This window comes from Rhinatrema bivittatum, chromosome 1 (genome assembly GCF_901001135.1).
Source record: "Rhinatrema bivittatum chromosome 1, aRhiBiv1.1, whole genome shotgun sequence".
Taxonomy (NCBI): domain Eukaryota; kingdom Metazoa; phylum Chordata; class Amphibia; order Gymnophiona; family Rhinatrematidae; genus Rhinatrema; species Rhinatrema bivittatum.
Window position 1 is genome coordinate 281183610 of NC_042615.1, and position 23900 is coordinate 281207509.

A 23900-nucleotide genomic window follows, 5' to 3' on the forward strand; every position below is an offset into this window, starting at 1 on the left:
ATAAAATTGGTGGAACACAGGCTACACATAGTAATCCAACAAAATTGTGTACATACCTTTAAAGTAATACCTGGAGCGCGCAGGCTCTCACAGATGTAAGCCATTTAAACATGGAAAAAAGGCGCGAACGCGGCAGCTCTCGCGAGAGCTGTCAAAACCGGCAGGTCTCGGCGGATCCAAACAGTGAACCCGGGATTCAATAGAAAAGATTCCACTCAATCTCTCTATTAAGGCCTTTAGGGAAAACCGTGTCTAGAATAAAAATCCATCTCTGTTCCCTCCGACCCAGGATCTCGGGGAAGTCACCCCCCCTAAGGGGGCGGCGCACTATCTCGATAACCGTGAAGGAGAGATCAGAGATGGCATGGCCACATTCAACCCAATGGGACACCAAGGGCTCATCTACTCTATGTAGGCGAATATTAGAACAGTGTTCTATCATGCGGGTCTTCAACATGCGCGTCGTCTTGCCCACATAGAGCAGAGGACATGGGCATTTAACAATATACACCACACCTTTTGTCAAACAGTCCGATGCAGAGCGGAGTTTAAAAGGGCGCCCAGTGATAGGGTGTATAAAGACCGAGACAGTTTCCGTATGGCTGCACATGGTGCAGTCACCACACGGGCCATGAGTCACAGGAATGTCAGAAAAGTCAGAAGAACCATCAGAGGGAAATGAGGCTGTATGTACCAAACGGTCCCGCAAATTTTTGCCGCGCCTAAAAGTAAAGCGCAGCGAACTGTGTAACAAATCTGTCAGTGCTAATGCTGACCAATGTCGCCTAATCATAGTGGCAATGGCTCTCCCCATGATAGAAAAAGGTAAAATACAATTATTTGTCTCATCCTCTGAGCTGGTGGCTGGTAAAAACAACCAGTCCCGGTTAGTGTATAACGCTCTTTTTAAAGCTTTTTTGACCACCCTTTTTGGATAGCCACGCTCCACAAACCGGTTGAACATATTTTGTGCTTGCGCGCTCCGGGTATTACTTTAAAGGTATGTACACGATTTTGTTGGATTACTATGTGTAGCCTGTGTTCCACCAATTTTATATGACTTATATTTCTTTTATACCTTAGATTCAATATACCCATGGTCCCTCCCGATGCAGCCTAGCGAAACACGGGACCGTGTCATTGAATTTGTGGTGGTTATAAAATTTATCCTGCCCCAGTGTGTCTTGGTAATTGAAATCTCCCATTATTATTGCACTGCCAAATTAGTTTGCTTCCCTGATTTCTCTTAGCATTTCATCATCTGGCTGACCATTTTGTCCAGGGGGACGGTAGTATACTCCTATCACTATACTCTTACCCAACATACATGGGATTTCTACCCATATAGATTCTACTGAGCATTTAGTCTCTTATATGATCTTTATCCTGTTGGACTCTATACCCTCCCGGACATAAAGTGCCACACCCCCGCCAAGTTGATCCTCCCTATCATTGCGATATAATTTGTACCCCGATATAGTACTGTCCCATTGGTTATCCTTCCACCAAGTTTCTGTGATGCCAATTATGTCAATCTCATCATTTGCTGCTATACACTCTTAACTCTCCCATCTTACTTCTTAGACTTCTGGCATTGACATACAGACATTTCAAAGTGTGTTTTTTTGTTTGTTTTAACAATCTGCTTTTCAGTTGTTAGGGATAATTCGGAAATCATTAGCTTTGGTGATTTTTTACATATAGGCATATGTACTATGTTTGCTTTTAATGGAACCTCTTTGTTGGGATGCCCTAACTCTCCTGATTCATTAGTATCCTTCAAGGTTACATTTCTCCAAACCATGCACTACTGAGTGACTGTCAGCTTTCCCCCTTGTTCTAGTTTAAAAGCTGCTCTATCTCCTTTTTGAAAGTTAGTGCCAGCAGCTTGGTTCCACTCTGGTTAAGGTGGAGCCCATCCTTTTGGAAATCTCCCCTTTCCCCAAAAGTTTCCCCAGTTCCTTACAAAGCTGAATCCCTCTTCCCTGCACCATCGTCTCATCCACACATTGAAACTCTGGAGCTCTACCTGCCTCTGTGGACCTGCACGTGGAGCAGGAAGCATTTCAGAGAATGCCACCCTGGAGGATCTGGATTTTAGCTTCCTAAAATCCTAAATTTGGCTTCCAGAACCTCTCTCCTACATTTTCCTATGTCGTTGGTGCCCACATGTACGACAGCCGGCTCCTCCCCAGCACTGTCTATAATCTTATGTGACGTGTGGTCTGCCACCTTCGCACCAGGCAGGTTACCAGGCGGTCCTCACGTCCACCAGCCACCCTGCTAACTACATTTCTAATAATCGAATCACCAACTATGATGGCCAGCCTAACTCTTCCCTCCTGGGCAATAGCCCTGGGAGACTTGTCCTCAGTGCGAGAGGACAATACATCACCTGGAGAGCAGGTCCTTGCTACACGATCACTTCCTGCTACACCAGGGTGATGTTCTCCTACTGGGAGACCTTTCTGATCCAAGGCAGCACTAGGGCTGCCAGACTGGATTTGGGACTTGGCTACTATGTCCCTGAAGGTCTCATCAATGTACCTCTCTGTATTCCTCAGCTACTCCAAGTCTTCTACTCTAGCCTCCAGAGATCGGACTCGTTCCCTGAGAGCCAGGAGCTCTTTGCACCAAGTGCACACATACAATCTCTCACCGATGGGTAAAAAATCATACATGTGACACTCAATGCAAAAGACTGGAAAGCCCCCCTCTTGCTGTTGGACTGCTGCCTTCATCTTAGTTTTATTGAGTTCCTAGTTAAGTTTAGGATACTAAGGGAGTTGGAATGAGAGTTTAAATTTACAGGTGAATTTACTAATTAATCAGCTGGTGTCCTACAAGGGGATGATTAAACTTTCAATAAGGGCTGGTACAATAGTATGATTTAGATAAGACCTGGATTGATTTTTAATGAGAAAGTGTCTAGTGCCTAAAAATCAAGGGTTGAGTGGGTGTGAAAGAGACACTAGAGTTAACTATCTCTGGCTTGCTTATTACCTCAGACACACACAAACTCTAAAGAATATATCCCTTAATTTCACCTTTCACCAAACTTTTATAACCCCAAAACTTTCTGAAAGCTATCCTTACCAATCCTCTTTAACCACCGTTAAATTAATCTTCACTCAGTTAATGGAAGGGTTTGAGATTCACTTCCGGTCCTCCTCTACTGCAAAGGGGCGGGGCTTCTGGAAGGTGGGGCTATGGACGTCAATCCCTGGATCGCTTGCAGTGACTTCTGGACTCCTCTCCCGGGGGATGCTGGGAGCAGTATGCAGACGAGCCTTCCGGTCCTCCTCTAGAGTACACGTTTAGATCTTTAAGTCTATCCCCATATGCTTTAGAATGAAGACCACCGATCACTCTAGACTGACACCATCCTGTTTATATCCTTTTGAAGATGCGGTCTCCAGAATTGTAAACAGTATTCCATGTTAGGTCTCACCAGGGACTTATATAATGGCAATATCACCTCCCTTTTTCTGCTGACCATACGTTTCCCAATGCATTCAAGCATTTTTCTGACTTTTACTATTGCTTTATCCACCTGTTTGGCCACCTTAAGATCATCAGATATAAATACCCCCAGATGCCGCTCTTCCTTTGAGCTTAGAATTTCATCTCCAATACCATAACCTTCCCTTGGGATTTTTGCAGTCTAAATACATTACTCTGCATTCTTTAGCATTAAATCCTAGCTGTCAGACCATAGACCATTCCTCGAGCTTTGCAAGATCCCTCATCTTTTCAACACCTTCCTGGTTTTCCATCCTGTTACAGATTTTGGTATCGTGGCATAAAGACAAAGCTTCCCAACTTACGGGCTGATACAGTACAGTGCGCTCTGGCGGAGCGCACTGTTAATCCACGATTGGAAGCGTGTTTGACGTGCTAGCATTACCCCTTATTCAGTAAGGGGTCGAAAACGCGCGTCCAACCCCTCCGAACCTAATAGCGTCCGCAACATGCAAATGCATGTTGATGGCCTTATTAGGTATTCCCGCGCAATTCAGAAAGGAAAATGTGCAGCCAAGCCGCACATTTTACTTTCAGAAATTAGCGCCTAGCCAAAGGTAGGTGCTAATTTCTACGGGCACTGGGAAAGTGCACAGAAAAGCCCTCATGGCGATATTAAGTCGGAGGTCCCAAAAGTTACAAAAAGTAAAAAAAAAATATATTTGAAGTCAGCCCGCGGGTTGAAAACCAGACGCTCAATTTTGCCGGCATCCAGTTTCCGAACCTGTGGCTGTCAGCGGGTTTGAGAACTGACGTCGGCAAAATTGAGTGTCGGCTGTCAAACCCGCTGACAGCCACTGCTCCTGTCCAAAAAGAGGCGCTAGGGACGCACTAGTGTCCCTAGCGCCTCTTTTTACTGCTGGACCTAATTTGAATACAGAATCGCGCGCACAGGAGAGTGGACTGTGCGCGCGCTGGGAGAGCGGGCGTTCATCCGCTCTCCCGCGGACTTTACTGTATCGGCCTGTTAGAAAGGTTTAGGGCAAGTAAAGGAAGTTGTATCATGTTAGTCCACCAAGAAGTTTAAGCAGTAGTATATTCCTCTTGCTTTTTTGAGCTTCCAGCTCAACTGGAACCAGACCTGTGATGTAGTGCCATTACATTTCATTTGCAACAACTTTCCATTTTCATCCCAAATTACTGCAGTCACCGTAGAGACAAACATAGGCCTGAGGCCACACACAGACATCTTTCAGAACCCTGCAATCATGGCCCTAAATCCAGCTACTACATATCACCATTGTGCAATGTCCAATTCCTCCCTCTGCAAAGGGCTGAGAACTGCCTCTGCAACACCTCTAGTCCATGCCCATTCAAGCAGTAGACCTGAGATGGGAATCTGCTCTAGGTACCTTTACATGACAGTGTGATCCACCAGGACAAGCAAAAGCAAGCAAGGAAATCAATACTGTAGTGAGGTAGAAATTCTTTTATTATTCTCCAAAACTGTTTAAGCAGCATGCTTTAGAACTAGAAAGATCTTTTTTTTTACACAGTCCACAGTAAATGAGAAAAGATCTTCTGTAGTCCTGAAAATTTGCACCATAAAATGTTGGTTAGGTTAATAGACACATTGTCTGTATTCAAATAGGGGTATATTTTCAAACCCCGTCGCGCATAAATCCTGGGACGCGTGTAAGGCCCGGAGCTTGAAAAAGGAGCGGTCCGGGGGGAGGGTGGGGCTAGAGGCACCCAGCACAGCATCCATTTGCCGCTGTGCTGGGAGATTGCCCGCTGGCCCTGCTCCTTCGCAGGAAGAAAAGGTAATAGAAAAATTAGGGCTATTTAGGATAGGGATAGAGGGAGGGCAGGATAGGGGAAAGGGAAGGGAGGTTAGGCTAGGGGTTGGGAATTTCCCTCCCAGGCCACTTAATTGGAGCGGATTGGGAGGGAACTGGGGAAGGCCCCAATGTGTTGCCATGCGAAATTGCAAAAGTAGATCCCCCTTTACGTGCAGCAACTTGGCATTTTATAACGTGCACGCGCATCCATGTACGCTCGCCAGGTAGCTTGCGCACATGGACGCGCGAAGGTTTTGAAAATGTACCCCAAATGTTGTTGGTTTTAATTGGCTTTAGTATGTTTACATACATTGTGTGGCTGCTGTTGGAAAGCAGAAGGGAACCAACCTCCCCTAAATGTAATCATATGAAATAAAAAAAAAAAAAATAAATCAAAGACCCAAAAGAGATTCCAGCAATTACACAGTTCTTTAGTCCAGGGATGCTTTGGATCACTTACCTGTGTTTGTATGTGACAGTATCCAAATGGATTCTAAGTGGTAGCCATTTTTATGGAGCCTTGAATTAGTGCAATCATGGACACTTTGGGGCAGATTTTTAAAATTACGCGCGGGGGGTTCATTTAGTGCGCGTTACCCCGGCGTGCACAAATGTACACACGATTTTATAACATGCGTGCGCTGGCCGCACGATCATGTTATAAATCCGGGGTCAGCGCGCAAGGGGGTGCACACATGTGCACCTTGCGAGCGCCGAGCCCTAGGGGAGGCCCGATGGCTTTCCCGGTTCCCTCCAAGGCCGCTTCGAAATCGGAGCGGCCTTGGAGGGAACTTTTTTTTTTGTTCCCCCCACACACTTTCCCTCCCTTTCCCTATCTAACCCACCCCCCAGCCCTACCTAAATCCCCCCCACCTTATTTTGCTGAGTTACGGCTGCCTCTGGCAGGCGTAACTTGCGCACGCCGGCTGTCTGCTGGCGCGGCAGACCCTGACACAGGCCGCTGTGTCGGGGCACTTGGCCACGACCCCAGGCCGCTGTGTCGGGGCATTCGGCCACGCCCTGGACCGTGGCCCCGGGGCATGGCCGAATGCCACATATGCGTGTCCCGGGGCTTGCGCGCGCTGCCGAGCCTATGCAAAATAGGCTCGGCACGTGGGGGGGTTAAGGGTTATTCGCGTAACTTACACGCGTAACCCTTTTAAAATCCGCCCCTTTGTGCATACTTTGCCACTGCAATTACATTACTGCTTCTCAACATTCCACAGCATGGCTGTTTTAAGTTCACCTACGCAAATCTCAATATTTTAACATTAGTCATCCACAGTGACTGTAAGCCCAATAGCTTGCTCAAAAGAGACGAGGACCAAAACAAATTACAATCATTCACAATAGACCATAATAAAATGGTTAGTGGTCTCAAAATTGCCCCCATTGGACATGTCTTTAGATTTGTAAAATTATCATAATTGGGACTAATAAGCTTCCTAACTGTAAGCTTCATAACAAGCCAAAGACTGAATTACCATGGAACCTGAATTAAGAACTTAAGAAATTGCCATACTGGTTCAGACCAAGGGTCCATCAAGCCCAGCATCCTGTTTCCAACAGTGGCCAGTCCACGCTACAAGTACCTGGCGGGTATCCAAATACTAAGTAGATCCCATGCTCCTGAGGCCAGTAATAGCAGTGGGTCCTTCATCCAGGGATCCTTACAGAGCCAGGTTAAAGCACAATGGCAAGGCCCAGGTGTACAAAAATCATTCTTGCTGCTCTCCTGTGGTGGCTGCTTTGCAGCTAAAATGGAAGTATTACATTTCTACTTTTCCCATTCTGGCACCTTTCATGAGCATCATAATGATTTTTTCATCAGGAGACAGTTCAATAACATTCTTCCTCAAAATAAATAATTTCCATGGCAGTGGCATCACCAGTGATCAGATCATCATCCCTTGCACGGTTTAAGTGCTAGATCAAACACAGGTTTCATCATTCTTACATGACCTTAACTGAACTATGCCCCTCTTGGTCTCAGATATTGATATTAATAAAACAGGCAAGAAAACTGGAATTATGACTCACAAATTTAAACTGTTTGACCAAAGGTGAGGCCCAATCAACTGTAATCCAAAACTGGGAAAAAGTAATCCACAGAAATTGTGGCAAAAAATAAAATCTACAACATGATTGGGGATACCAATTTCCCAAACTGGGCATATTTCAGATGGCTAAAATATCATTTGGTATGGTCATGTACATCTAGGTTCGGGCCCCTTCGCCCGAACCTAGATGTTGGTTTGGAATCCTTTGATCCCACCTACGCTATAGAGGTGGAAACCCTGATAAAAAGAATGAAACCTTCCTCTCACCCTCTAGACCAAATCCCATCCAAACTCCTGATTCTCATACCAGAATCCTTCTCTAAACATCTAGCAGATATTATCAACTGCTCCCTCTCACAAGGAATCTTCCCGGACGCTCTCAAATTGGCCACCCTTAAACCCGTTCTCAAAAAACCGAACCTGGACCCGGATGATCCCAACAACTACCGCCCCATATCAAATCTGCCGTTTGTAGCCAAGATCATGGAGAAAATCGTAAATAACCAACTTTCAAATTACCTGGAGGAACATAATATTCTACACCCTTCACAATATGGATTCCGAAAAGAACAACACTGAAACTCTCCTCATCTCGCTCTTAGATCAGCTATACACTGGCATTGACAAAGGACAGTCCTTCTGCTCTTCTTGACATCTCAGTGGCTTTCGACACCGTAAATCATACTACCCTTATAAACCGGTTATCAGACATAGGAGTCGCAGGACCCGCCCTCAGATGGTTCAATTCTTTCCTTTGCAACAGAGGCTACAAGGTTAAAATCAATAACAAAGAATCCACTCGCACTAACTCCCCATTCGGAGTTCCCCAAGGCTCCTCATTATCGCCCACTCTGTTCAATATCTACCTACTCCCTCTCTGCCATTTACTCTCAAAATTAAATCTGAAGTTCTACATATATGCAGACGACATTCAAATTTTAATCCCCATATCTAATTCACTGGATTCAGCTCTCAAAACATGGGATTCTTACTTGCAAATGATCAACCTCTACCTTTCAAGCCTCAACCTGGTGCTTAACACTAACAAGACAGAACTCCTGCTCATCACCCCAGAAGGTAGTCCCTTCCATCAAAAGCTACACACCAACACACAAATTTCCCACGCAAGAGACCTTGGAGTCATAATAGATAGTCACCTGAGCCTAAAGAAATTTATAAACCACACTACAAAGGAGTGCTTCTACAAGCTACAGGTACTCAAAAAACTCAAGCCGCTTCTCTTCCATCATGATTTCAGATCGGTCCTCCAAGCCATCCTGTTCTCTAAGGTCGATTACTGCAACTCCATCTTGCAAGGTCTTCCTGCTACTACAATAAAACCCCTCCAGCTGCTTCAAAACGCGGCGGCGAGAATCCTGACGAATACTAATCGGAGAGAGCACATCTCTCCCAGATTGAAAGATCTTCATTGGCTCCCAGTAAACTTTAGGATTCTACATAAATCACTTACAATCATCCACAAAAACATTCACCATCAGACGCCTCTTGACTTGCTACACCCTCTCAAACTTCACTCTACAGCCAGACCCTTAAGGGAAGCCTACAAAGGATCCTTACACATTCCTCCAATCAAAGCAGTACACCACTCAAATATCAGAGACAGGGCATTCTCAACAATAGGTCCCTCCATCTGGAATGACATGCCCCCGGACCTCAGGCAGGAAACCTGTCTCCTAACTTTTAAAAAGAAACTCAAGACATGGCTTTTCGGTCGAGCCTTTCCCTGCTCTTAGCCCAATAGCTTGATTCAGAACTGTTCCCATCTCCACTGTAATTAAACAAGCACTAAGACACACTAATACGTCATGATGACATTGGCTCCTTTGCCTCCCTCCCACACCCACACCCTCACCTGTATATAGTATACTATCTCTGTTCTTCCCCCTTTATTTTCCTATCCCCAGTTTTTGCTCCCTTGTTATAATGTAACTTTATGCTTCATCAAATTTTGTCTTTTGTTAATTGGTTATGGTTAACTGCTTAGTTCGATGTAAACCGAGTTGATTTGATTTGTATCAAGAAAGTCGGTATATAAAAGCCTTAAATAAATAAATAAATGTACATAAAAGCAGAAGAATTCACTCAGTATATTCCTATCAATACGCAGAGCACTCGGAAGACTGAATCTGATAAACAATGAGTAAGGAACACAGGTGAGGGAGCTTGTCTGGTACTGCAACAATAAAACTTACTGAAACAAAACAACATCAAAGGAGCACCCAAAAATTAATTCATCAAAAGCTTAAGGGCGAATTTTAAAAGCCCTAAGTGCGGCAAATCCGGGAGATATGGGTGACTGAATGCCGTGCAGATTTTAAGAGGCCCGCAGCTATGTGCATATGTCTCGGTATGCAGATAAAAAAGATTTGGCGAAAAAGGGGTGGGATGGAACTGCACCCATGGTCAGTTATGCGCATTAGCACGTGCTGGGATCCCACAACCACATAATTTGCTTCTGCTATGGACAGTGTGCAAGTAGTTAAATAACAAAAGGGTGGTCAGCGGGGTTTTAGGGGTTGGGGCTAGTAGGGTAAAAGGGAAACAAGTTAGGTAAGGGGTTTAGGAAGTCTGTTCCGTTACTTGGGAGAACTGGGAGGGAACTAGGAGATAGGCCTATCGCGTCACTTCAAGTACCTACTAAAATTCCCCGCCTTTACGTGCTCGAGACGGGATTCTCACGCACATGCGTACATTGATATAAAATCAACGCATCCATGTGTGCGTACCCGCACACGACTCTTAACATCCTCCTTTTAATAAATTAAATCATCACCAATAGTTAGTGTCTGATTGAAAACACCTCAAGAGGGAACTTAGCCTGGCAAACCTCGTATTTAAATATATTCCCCCACCGAGTGGCCAAGTTTTAGTCAGATAAGTTTATTACCTGCCTAAAGTTTGAATGATTAAGAAACAAACAAAAAATAAAAATAAATAAAATAAGGTGAGCATGAGCAGGAGATGCTCCGGGATGGAGCAAAGTTATTTGACTTAACTTGGCCAATATTCAACCGTATCTAGGAAAGGACTCCCTCCGAGGAGTCCTATAATTATCTGGATTGTGCAGCTGGATAATTTGCTACTTAAACCGATTATATTCGAATTATAGCTGATTGGATGACTCCAAAATAAAAAACTTAAAAGAAAAAGAGCTTTTTGGGCCTTCAGGCGCAATACCTCACCCCCATCCCAGAAAACACTTTAAGTGCAGGTGTAGCACCCCATCCCCCCACCCCACCAAATTAAAAAAAAAAGTGTGCTAGCACTCCAAAATCAGCACCCCCTTCCCAATGTATTTTCTTGAAAATCACGAGCCCCCCTAACCCCCACCGCACATGCTCCAGACCCCTGAAATTCTGCTTCCGGCTGCTTACATTTTATTTCTCTGACAAGCAATGCGGGAAGCGTACGATAGGGGTAGAGAGGGTGGAATAGAGGGGTGGGGTAGGTGGAGAGGGTGGGGGCGAGCCTCAGGGTGCTAACACACACTGTTTTTGGTTTTTTTTAATTTGTGAGTTGGGGGCAATCAGGCACTATGCCTGCAGTTATTTTAGTTTGTTTTCTGGGGTGGGGGGCTTGGACCCAAAGGCCCTGAATTCTGAGGGGTTTTTTAAATTTTACAGTCACTTAACTGGCTATATTTTGAATAAACAGCAGCTGGTTAAGTAGCAAGCCATCTGGCTACACATGGCTTCACAGCATTCAAACCTAACCGGTCACACTGAAACATAAGTGGTTAGATTTGAATGGCATTTTGTTAAAGGTAGCCAGATAATTTTAGGCGAGTACATTCATCAGGACATGTTATCCGGCTAAATTTAGGCAGATATCTTGGCTGCTCACCGGCTTTCTGAATATTGGCCTCAGAGCTCAGTCAGAAGACGTGCCACATTCATTCTGCTATTCTCCTTCTGCTCTCACAGACTGCTGCCCCCTACAGTCCCCCATCTCTCCTGCATCATCTCTGTGAACGTCTGGGGGTGGGCACGGAGGAGTGTTCCCCTTTTTCCATTTTGTGTCACACATATGGGTGCAAACTATGCTGCATCCATGATGCTACAAAGGCAATTCAACAAATAAATCTGTGTAGCACACAAATACTGAGGGGAAGAGGAATAGCCTAGTGGTTAGAACAGTGGGCTATGAACCATGAGACCAGGGTTCGAGTCCCACTGTTGCTTCTTCTGACCTTGGGCAAGTTACTTTACCCTCCATTACTTCAGGTACAAAACTTAGATTGTAAGCCCTCTGGGAATAGAGAAATACCTACAGTACCTGAATGTAAACCAATGTGATATCTCAGATCAAATGTCAGTATGAAGAAATAAAAACTTGAAAGTGAAATCACACTGTACAGGTGTTACTTTTGCTGATGCTATGAAAAAGAAGTTCTATACTATTGGAACACAGAATGAGAGGTAAACCATACAAGGACCAGTATTCCAACTATAAGTCTTTCAGAAAGGGCAAGAAACACGGGACCCAAAAAATAAAACCACAAACTTTAATTTTTCATTAAAATTTACAAAAAAAAACCCCAAACCAAAAATAATAATAATAATAAAAAAAAAACAATTGGCCCCCATCCCCTCCAACAAATTCATAACAGAAACAGATGCATCTCTGTTCAGGCTCCTGCTGTTGGGAGTTCTTATTCATAGCCTTCCCTATACCAATACATGGATTGCAGAAAGTCATGTTCATGAGTGGAGCACCATCCACCACTGATTACATCTTTAGATGAATGACAATCTAAAAACAAAATTTCATTGGCATCATTTGATTCTCTAAGTTGTGTATGAAATCTCCAATTCACTCCATTGCTATAATAGTAGTTCTGCTGCCAGCACTCTTAGGTTAGAAGAGGTCCTCTCTCGAGTGTACTCCTCCATGGTGAGGATAAATGGAATCAAAATACTAATTCAGGCATTAATGGGACAAAACTGTTATGCACCTATGGTACAAACCCCAGCAAATCTGTCAAAATCAATAACATTGTTTACAACTATATGCTCTCAACTTTGAGAGGTGTAGACTACATAACTGTTTATAAACAAAAAGGGAGAGATGGGACAGACAAGTACAAGACACCGACGTACACTTGGGTAAGAGTGTAACAACCAAATTTATGTATTGACTACTGAGTTACTGACTATGTTCATGGGCCATAAATCCTACCCCACCAAGTATTAACACTTCAGTAACTTTTAACAGAACTGTTCCAGGCTATTTTAGTTTAATTTTTACAGTGCACCTTTATGATCAGATTTGTAACACTGATCTCAGTGATCAGAAGGGTCTCTCGCATTACTATATTTTTTATTCCTAAACAATGTTTTAAGTTTCAAAATCAAATAATGTTGTACATTTCTTTTTAGAATTGTAATCATTAGCTTAATTTTCCTTTTATACAGTAGTCATTAATGAGGCAACATAAAATGCCATAAATAATTATTTTGCTAGTAATAATTTGTATTTATAGTGGTCTGCTAAGAGCCTGCAGATTTCATTGTAAACCTGTGAACAAACTACAGGTGCGGTTCCTTAGGCTTTCAATTCAGTCCTTGGACATGTCCAGACACTTGGGATTTCAGGATATCCACAAGAAATAGGCATAAGATAAATGTGCATATAATGGAGGCAGTGTATGCAAATCTGTCTCATGCATATTCACTGTGGATATCCTGGAAACTGACTGGCAGGTTGTGTCCAGAGCACTGGATTGAGAACCCCTGTGAAAGCAGTCCAGTTCCCATCGGCACTCACAGACTGCCTACAGTGTTTTAAGAGTCTGCAATGCACGCAGCATTATTATTCAACCTCTGTTCGATAAGTGGAAGTACAGACTGTTCATGGGACCTGCCCAATGTCATACTAATGACAGAAGACAGTCATGAGCACACCAGAAAACTACAGTACTTCTCTTCCCTGGCAGAAGTCCACAAGGTAGACTCCATGGCTTCAGAAAACCAAAGTTAGGCTATTCTGTTACATAGCTGCAAAGATGAGGTGCATCTAGGCCCAAAAACAGCACTTTACATAAAGCGATACTGTGAATTACTTAAAAAAAAAAATTCCTTGTAAAATGCTTATGCATTAACGGTATGCAAATATTTAAACTTCCTTTTCAATCACAGATCTATTTGTTGTCACACTGAGTCACGAAGTGCTCCCTAAAAGAACAGGGGGCACGTCATAACTTTAGGTGACAAACATTGCCACTTTTGGTGACAAAATGCAGCCGACTGGGCAATATTAATGCCATATCTGCAGCATCAAGAAGAGCTGGCAGAGGGGAAAAAGTGAACTCTCAGTACACGCATGCTCCCAGTTGGGGGTTCACCAATGGAAGACATATGGGACATTTTACAATCATGAAGAGAGAAAGAAGAGAGAGAATGAGAAGGCAAGAAAAAAGAGAAAGAGAGTGAAAGATAAGCAAAGAAAAAGTGAGAGATGAAAGAAGAGAGCAGGAAGGAGGGGGAAAACCAAAACCAGGGAAATAATGCTGGTAATAGAAAATAAGAGAAGTAAAGAGAGAGGCATGTCAGAAGTCTTGGACGGTGCTCGCTTTCAAGAGGCTGTCCCTCTCCTCTTTACAATGGATGAATCTCAGAGGCCTCATCTCTTTGGCCTGGATGGATCTACTTGTCTCCTTTCAGTGACTGTGTAAAAGCCCAGAGGTCCTTTGCTGCCTGCAAAACCAAAAACAATGGAATGAATGGTAAAGCTCTATATAAGACCATCCACAAAAACATAACATAATCCTCTTGTGGGAGTTTAGCTCCATGTCCAAAGAATAGGTGGTGTTAGAACGGAACAGAATTTAATAGTGGTCTCTATGGAAGAAGTTACATATGTATGAAGATTAAGGGACCAGTCTCCACCGCTGTTCTCAGTTTGTGCAGCTCCACTGGCAGTCGCCAATGTCCCCAGACATGAACTGCTGCAACCATCAGCCTCAGATAGCGCTGGCCGTATGCCCAATCTGCAATGGCCTCAGTACTGTCCACAGATTACCACGCACACAACTTCCGTGTGGCCTAGACTACTCTCCTCACCCTCACACTGAAGTTCCCAACAGCAGCAGTACCCAAAAGCTGCCCCTCCCCTCCCCTCCCATCCCCACTAGGGTTATCAACTACCACTCTCTATTTTACCCCTTTTCAAAGGGAAAAGAAATACATCTCTCTGCATCATGCAATGGGGTAAAAATGAAGTAGCTGGTCCTGGAAAATGGAGTCAGTGGGTAACCTTATTTCCCATCACCCACTGAATTAATCTGAAAACCTTCACACATAGTAACGATGGCAGAAAAAGACCAAATGATCCATCCAGTCTGCCCAGCAAGTTTCTTATGATAGTAACTGCCACTCTGTGCTGGTTACTCCCAAGCCTTATGTTAAAGCTAGTTATATTTACAATCAAAATCTGTCAAACCCATAACAAAATTTCTGTTGAACGTGTTTTGCTTTAGGACTTGGCTGTAGAAGAAGTCCTGTGCTTTTTCCCTAATGTCTGTGTATCAGTACCCCGTAATGTAGAAGTCAGGGCCCAAACACTGGTAGGTCGTCTGAATCCAATTCCTTTTATCTCCCCCCCTCCCCCCCCACTCCCACTGTCAAAGCGGAAAATGATGTTGCAGTTGATGCTTTTGACGCAAGGCTAATTGGTTAAGGGTAGTAATCCCCATGCCTTCTGGCTAGGGCCACCAAGCAGTTTTCTGGAGGGTTCCTGCTGTCACAGTTCAGCTAGAAGACAGGGAGTTCCTCTTCTACAGAGCGCCTTGCAAAGAGCAAGCTCCTTCCTGTTAAAGGAGGGGGTTGGGAAGGATGATAGATGACGTTGGTTAAGTGTGGGAGGTGTGTTATTCCACCAAAGGGGATGGTGTGACAGGAGTTTATAAATAGGGTTTACCCAGGCCCTGGAGAGAGGAGAGAGACATAGAACTGAGATCACTGAAAGCCAACCAGAAGGAATTTATCCCTAAGATCAAGGGGTGTAGTCCTTGCTGGGAAAGCACTAACTAAGAAAATTAAGGTTTGTTTTTCTGCTGAAATGTTGCTTCGAAGGCCTTGGGGCTGCAGCTGTTCCTCTATCAAGAAGTACTTTGAGGACTGTTTTGCTTTCTTGAATAACTGGGCTGTATCTAGTTATCCTTTTGAATGAATTATTTCTGAAAAATTGGAAACGGTTTTGGACTTTCAATAAATTTCCACTTTTTGGAACCAACAACAGGTGTGGACATTGGATTCTGTGTGGCTAGTAAGTCTCCCCCTTTGGTCTCACAGCAGCTTTCTGGTCCCCACCTTGCAATCCCTGCAGGATTCTCCCCAGGGCTGCAGCAGTGCTGATCCCCTCTTCTGCAGCACATGAAGGCCACCCCTGAGATGGAGGGGTGAGAGATAGTAACTGCCACCTCATGCACCCTTTTCTTCATTTCCAATCTCTCGCCTTTAGGGATCCAGCGTTTATCCCATGCCCTTTATACCGGGGGGAGCAAATTCTTCCATGTATCCACAGCAAAATCAAGTACTGTGCAAACAGGAGGGATTCGGCATATTCCTGTTTCAAACTTCTCAGCTGTTTCTATCTTATCATTTCCCAGATCTGGGTTACCTTCAAAGTTATAAGCAAGTACCAATGTGTGGCCTAGACGCCACAAACTGTCATAGACTACTGACAAAATACAAAATCTCTCACTGTCATCTTATCTCAGGATTTCCCAGGTCTGTACTGGTGACCCCCTGGCCAGCTGGGTTTTCATGAGACCCACACTAAAGGTGAATGAGAAATCTACATATACAGGGGATGGGGTGTTACTAGGTATTTCAAAGAGCTGGGGCACAAGTCTATAGGTCCTTTTCCCCCACCACCCCAGGAGTTGCCAACTTTTCAACAGAATAGGACTGGGCACCTGAAGACCTAATGCTCTCCTCATTTGCATAAATTTGCTATTACTGCCCCTGAATTTGCTTCTCTCTCTCATTCCTCTGTTCCTCTATTCTAGCATTCCCAGGACAGTATCAATGAACAATCAACCAATGGGTCAACAGGACCATCAATGATTAGTGAGGCACTCTTAAATCAATTTGAAGCACCATAAGAATGATAGAGCATAATGTGTACAGATTCATGAATTCCATTAATTGCATACATACAGGTGTATCATGGATGCATTGCTCATTTTTCGCAATGTTGCAGAAATATTGAGTGTATCAATCATCCACGCCCTTCAATGATCTCTTCTTAAGATCACAATTGACTGAGGGACCTAGACAGCACAGCACAGTATGTCCCTTACTTTGGGTTATAGTATTATAGATATTTTAAAAATATGCTGTTTAATTTAATGCTGAAAAAAATGACAATGAATCCTCTAAAAACGTGAATTACAATATAATAAACCTTCCATAATGCCATCACTTAAACTATACCAATCCTACCTATGAAAAGTCAGCATTACAAATATTACATAAGGGTCTAAACCACCAATACACCTATTAGGAAAACAGAACAAGCCAAGCTGCTATAGATCCATACACAGAAACTATACACTAGCAGAATATTTTCTTTGATCACTCAAGCAGAATACAGACAAAACACCCACCAAAGACAGAATAAAGAGAACATAAATAGAAATATGCAGACAAACTCAGCTAGAAACAGCAACACACCAGACTCTATACGCAGTGCAAAAATGGAAAGAGAAAAACATTACCATCCTACAAAAAACATCAAACAACAAAATCAAATATAAAACATAATAGTAAACTATACTTACAAATAGAATACATATTTCAAATCAGTTGACAAAAACATTATCCACTAATTAAAAACTCAAACAATGAAATATTTCAAAAGACAGCAAATAACATCCAATATTGAAAAAAGTTACGGATTTAAAAAAAACCAAAACAAAACAAAAAAACCAAACCCACTCTCCACACCTGGAAACTTGATTTCCAGTCACCCTGAGACTGTCATGGATTAGTGAGGTGAGGGAAGGGACAAACACGTCCTTTTCTCTCTCTTTCATACATACACACTCACACTCTCTCTCCCTTTCGAATGTGCAAGGTGCAGGCAGCAGCAGTCACTTCCTTCCACTGTGTGGGCCGGCAGACACAGCAGCCGCATTCCTCCTGCATGTAGGACCCAGCTGACACAGTAGCTGCCTTCTTCTACCACGTAGGCCTAGCTGACAGCAGCCTTCTCTCTCCAGTTGCATAGGCCCAGGAAATGCTGCAGCCTGCTCTCGCCCATAGGCCAGGAGTAGGGACCCAGCAGTGCCCAGGCGTCCTGGACTCCCTGGACTGTCCATGATTCCAGAGCAGAGCAGAGTTGCAACAATGTACCTGTAGAGTGGAGATGTTGGGAATTGGAAAAAAAAAAATTTGCGGGTCTGTGGCTGAGACTATAGTCAATGACCTTTGAATTAGGGGCACGGGACCCATTTGCCTGGTGTTAATGATGCCTCTGACTGAGGATTCAACGTATATAAATTTCTCTCATGTAGGGAGAAGAACTCATTCCTGTAAGAAACTGGAGTTGGCAGAACATGCATGCTGCTTGCTATCTGTAACCTCTGCTGCTGTCTCCATGGCCTCAGAGTGCTCTATTCCTGTCTGGGAGCACTGGCCTGTTTGGCTCCACCCCTATGAAATCATCAAAAGGCCCCATTTTCTGCCAGCCTGTGGGCAGTGATGGGCCCCCGTTAAAGGCATAAGCTAAAGAGGTCCACATCTTTGAAAACCAGCAGAATTTGTTTACAGGATTTATTCTATGAACAATTTATTTGCAGGCCAATGCAATATGGATGCGTTAAAAATGGGGGTCCAAACTGGGTGCTCGTTTTCCTAATGTGTGCCCATCCATCTCTCCTGGACACGCGATATGCAAATGAACAGCTGCATTAAAAAAGACGCACTAGGGGAAATTGTGCGTCCCTAACACATCCTTGGCATTGGGCGCACAAGAGACAAGGCTGTGCACACAGCCACAGGATAGGAAACTGGGCACTCAATTAACGAGCGTCTGTTTTCCAAACCCACACACAGCCATGGGTTAGGAAAACAGATGCTGGTAAATTGAGCGTCCATTTTCCTAATCTAACTGCTGTCAAGACTTTTTTTTTTTTCTAATGTTGCTGCTAACTGTGGTTCCTCCTACTTAATACTGCAATAATATTAAGTCGGAGGAACCATACAAAAGCAGTATTTTCTGTTTTTCTGTTGATGGCTTGGGGCACCTCAAGACTTAATGCAAGCTCCTAGGTTGGCATTAATGTTTGAGGGCTAAAACATGTGCGTCAGGTGCACGGTGATTTTTTATTTATTTTTTTTTTTTTTACACATCAGGGTACTAGCTAATAGCCTCATCAACCTGGCATTTACATGTGATGAGTGCTATTCAGTACATGCAGGTTTGGAAGCTTGTTTTGGGTGCACTAATCCTATTATTGCATCAGGAGTTGTTCTAGTGCATCCAAAACGCATCTGGAGTTTGCCAGAGAGCATCAGAGTGACCCAGCTAAAATGTGGGATGAGGTTTTATGGTCAAGTGAGACAAAAATGGAGCTTTTTGGCCAAAATTCAAACTGCCCATTCCTCAGAAAACACCATCCCAACAGTAAAGTATGGGGGTGGCAGCATCATGTTGTGGGGAAGCTTTTCCTCAGTGGGGACTGGGCATCTTGTTAAAATTGAAAGACAGCTGGATGGCGCAACATACAGGGAGACAGTGCAAGACAACCTGCTTCAGTCTGCTAAAAAACTAAAACTTGCAAGAAAGTTCACCTTTCAGCAGGAAGATTATCCCAACCACAAGGCCAAAGCAACACAGGAGTGGTTGAACACAAGAAAGGTGAATGTTCTACAATGGCCAAGTCAAAGTTCAGATCTCAATCCAATCGAGAATCTGTGGCATTATTTGAAAATTGCAGTCCATAAGCGTCATCCAATCAATCTGAACAACCTGGAACAAATCTGCCAGGAAGAAGGGGCAAAAATCACTTCCAAACAGTGTGCAAAGCTGGTAGAAAAACTTACCCCCAACAGACTTAAAGCTGTTATTGCAGCAAAAGATGGTTCTACCAAGTACTAGTCTGAAGGGGGTCAAATACTTATGCAAGCAGCATTTTCAGCTTTTAATTTTATTTTACAAAAATGTAGAGAAATAATGAATTCTGACTTTGAAAATTTATTTGAAGAGCATACTGATTTGCAATAAACAGAGATGTGCTTTGGGTTTTGCTATCGTGGCGGGTTTCATTTTGGGGGCCCCCCCAAGGGAATTTAGTTTTTCCCGCAGTTCAGGGTTTTTTTTTTCGGGGGCCCCGATTTTCGGGTTAGTGCGTGCTATTGAGAGTTAGCTCTCACCAACCTGAAAAATGAATTTTTCTGAAATTTCAGAAAAAATCATTCATTTTGGTTCTCCCAAACCATATTGAATTAAAACGAATGCACATCCCTATTAAACATACTGTCTGGATGTCATTTGTAATCCACACAAATCTGCGGACTTTTTAGGGGGTCAAATACTTTTGCAAGCCATGGGCAATAAAATGCGATCTCCGTGTAAGGATTTTAACATCAGCCGGGGGGGGGGGGGGGGGGGGGGGGAATTTTACAACCTACGCGCAGTGACGCGATTGGCCGGTTCCAGTTCCCTACAAGTCTGCTCCAATTAAGGAGTGGACTGGGAGGGAACTTCCCTAACCCTATCCTTCCTCCCTATCTCCCTATTCCCCTCTCCTCCCCAACCTCTAACCTAACCCTACCTAGCCCTAAATTTTTTATTTTAATACTTACTGCTCCTCTGGAGTAGAAGTATCTTTCCGGCGTGCGCTTCCCCGAGACAGCGTTTAATGGCGCTGTCTCAGCCCTGCCCCGTTTACTTGGCCTGGCACTTCTGCGCGTAACGGGGGTTATGCGAATGGCCGAGCCCTTTCCAAAATGCGTTCTGCGAGCACAGGGCTCGGTCACGCGCGTAACCTCCGATTCTGATATGCGCAGAGCTCTTAAAATTTGGGCAATAGTGTTTCTGTACAACTTATACATCTGAAAAACATTACATGAGTCTACTATGCAAACACCAGTTCATACAACTGCAAATCTCCACCCACTGCAACATCTGTAGCCCCCCAAATATATCTACTCATTCCCACAAACATTCACAGATATGTAAAAACATGACTACCAGCACACATCTGCAAACAGCAGGAAACATGTCTACTAACTCCTGTCACCCTCCCCCCCCCCCCCCCCCATATGTATCGTCGCTTTCAGACACATACGGAGTGGAGAAAATTCCACAGCTGTGCTGGATTCTATTACCCTGTTATCTGGGACAGCATTCCATGATTTCAGGGGCATCACAGTACCAGCAGCCTGCAGAGTTCTTAGAATTCTTTAGTTTGTCTTTTCTTCAATAAAATTACTAATCAATTCAGAGAGCCTTGGTGAGATTTATGCATCAGGTGCTCACCATGTTGTCATCTCTGGTCTTATTTCATCCCATTGCCCTCAGTTGAACACATTCTCTTACATTTTTGTTCACGGTACAGACATGCATTCTTTTGAAACTGGTTGGCAAGCATCCATTACCTGGAGAATACTGCCGTACCTAGCAATATCCCAGGAGTTCAGTGCTTCCTACCGATGTGTACAGAACTGTGAGGGAGATGGAAGCAGTAAGACAGGCTAATTACTATTTACAAGCAAGCTCTGAAGGGAGTGCCATCAGCAGGGCTGTCCCCGAATGAACAGATCATGAACGTGTATGAAACCCAAATAAGAAAAATCGTAGTAAAAAGTCCAAAGGAAAAAACAAAACACCTAGACATCATCAGCCACACACAAGTTTGGTCAGCAGTGACAGCATGACAGTTCAGTTTTCAGGGCAAAGTTAACTGCCACTGCTTCTTACATAGACACATAGAAATGACGGCAGAAAAAGACCAAACAGTCCATCTAGTCTGCCCAGCAAGCTCCTACACTTATTTTCCCATACTTATCTGTTTCACCGACCACTAAGTTCAGGGCCCTTGTTGGTAACTGTTTGATTCAAATTTCCTGCCACCCCCTGCCACTGATGCAGAGAGTAATGTTGGAGTTGCATCAAAGGTGAATCGTAAGGCTTAATGGTTAAGGGTAATAACCGCCGCATCAAGCAAGTTACCCCGATGCTTATTTACCCAGACTGCACAGATCAATGCCTTGTTGGATGTTGTCTGAATGTAAATCCTCTTTTCCACATTTCCCCCTGCCCTACCAGAACTCAGCCCAACATTCTCCTTTCACCCTGCTTACCTTCTTATCCTGCAGCTTAAAGGAGCTCTTCACAAAATTCTCAAACTTCTGCTCAGTTTTTGGCAAGGGCAGGCCCTGGAACCAGAGAATAAATCTGAGTTAGAAGGAATTCCATGACTGGTGTTTGCCCTTCTCTGTGCACAGATGTGGAACAGAGATATTATGCAGCATAGTGGATACATATATCTAAATGAAGAGCAGTGTGTACCAGAGATGTAAAAGTGCACAACATAGAAATTACAGGTCAATGAGGCATACGTGTTTGGTATACAAGGAATGGGACACTGCTTCACAGCACAGATGTACAGTGCCTTCCAAAAGTCTTCATACCCTTGAACTTTTTCCACATTCTGCTGTCTATAATATAAATCTAAACACATTAAAATAAATGTTTGTTTCACTAACCTACACAAGATACGCTACACTTTCATCATGAAAGAACAATGATAGAAATATTCCACAAATAATTAAAAATTTAACAAAAAAAAATATATCTCTTGCTTGCATAAGTCTTCACACCCCTTGACTCAGTAGTTGGTGGAAGTCGCTTTTGCAGCCCCAACAGTCACAAGTCATTGACATTTAGGATAAACGTCCACCAACTTTCGGCCAGCAGGATGGTAGAGTTTTGGCCCATCTTCTCAGCAGAAGAGCTCAAGCCCTTTCTGGTTGGCTGGGGGAACATCTGTGGACTGCAGCTGTTGAACAGTTAACATTTTTCCCAGTCTCAGCCAGAGACCCTCTGTAGCTCTTTTAAAGGTGATCTTCTACAGTGATTTCCTCAAACCATGGCTACTGACCTTGCAGGGACAGACTGATCGCGGCAGCATCTTGGTAGTATCCAAACTGCTTCCACTTTACAACGATGGATCTAACAGCGCCTCAAGGGTTATTCAAATGCACTGAGGTTTTCTTGTCGTCTTCCCCCAATGTCTCTTTAAACAGCATTATCCCGTAGTTCTTTAAGTAGCTCTTTGTTCAGCATGTTTTGACCTTTGCTTCAAATTCACTTCATACAACAGAAGCAGTCTTGTGAATCATCCAAGAGTATTCAAATCAATTTGGCTACTGTGGTGGACACAGGTGGGCGCTATTCAACTTATTTTTTGGTCTTAAGGCAACTTGTTTGAACCACAGCTAATCTGGATTCCCTATGAAAAGGGTGTAAAGACTAATGCAATCAAAACGTCTGTTTTTTTTCTTACTTTTGGAATATTACTGTAATTGTGCTTTCACTATGAAAATGTAGAGTAAGTTGTGTAGATCAGTGAAAAATTCCTACTTTTATGCATTTTGCTTTATATTTTTTAGACAGCAGAATATGAAATACATATAAGGGTGTGAAGACTTTTACAAAGCATTGTATGTATACCCTAGAGAGAAAAGTGATTATGATAGACACACTTACATATCTCAAATGTATAAATGCACAAAAACATTTTTTTTTCTCTGGAAACACAGTTGCAGAACAAGGAGTCATGATATAAGGCTGAAAGATGGTAACTCAGGAATAACTAAGGAAATATTTCTTCACAGAAAAGGGCAGTGGAGTTGTAAACTGGCCTTCAAATCCAAGCGGCAAAGATAAAAACAGCATCCGAATTAAAGAAACCATTGAACTAAGAAGATTCATAGTTACAGAGGAAAGGATGGAGATAAAATGGTGTCTGTAGTAATTGTTGTGTCCATCAGTTCCCGACACCCTCTCTCCGCCCTCCTTACCTCTTTGGCGCCTCCCTCTTCGTCTTCCAGCGTCCTCGGACCGGCTGGATGCTGCAAACCGCCATGTTTCCTGGAGGCCTAGGGGCGCGCGCGTGGCGCGGCCACGACTGAAGTACCGGCGATGGCGCGAACCTCGGGGGCGTCCCCCGCGACAGATATTAAGGTCTTAGAATTTGCTAACAGATTGAGTTAGCAAGGGTTACTCTACCTAAGCTACTCTGCCTCCTCGGACTTACTAGGGATACCTGCTCCTCAGGGGCCTCGCTCTCTCCTTTGTTTTTCAGGTGACAGTCTGGAACCGGTACTCGCTCGAGGGCCCTCGTTCCCAGACTTACTCGGTATTCTCTTCTCCCTGGAAGTCATCACTGCCAACTACATCAGTGAGTTACCATCGCTCTCTCAGAGCTTTCCCTGGACCCAGGTACTTGCTCCTCGAGGGCCTATACATTCCAGCTCCTGGGCTTCTATGAGACATTGTGTGA

General features: G+C 43.8%; 1 protein-coding gene across 2 annotated transcripts in view; it reads right to left on the bottom strand.

The window, feature by feature from the left end:
- Nucleotides 1-13518: 13518 nt before the first annotated feature.
- LOC115087953 (nucleophosmin-like) overlaps nt 13519-23900 on the bottom strand; it is a 210587-nt gene continuing 200205 nt past the window's right edge. For both annotated transcript variants that reach the window (XM_029595739.1, XM_029595729.1), the window contains exons 10-11: nt 21697-21771; nt 13519-14079 (exon numbers count right to left, since the gene is read on the bottom strand). In XM_029595739.1, the coding sequence (XP_029451599.1) occupies nt 14029-14079; nt 21697-21771 (126 nt within the window). In that variant the 3' untranslated portion in view covers nt 13519-14028. The remainder of the gene's footprint in view (nt 14080-21696; nt 21772-23900) is intronic.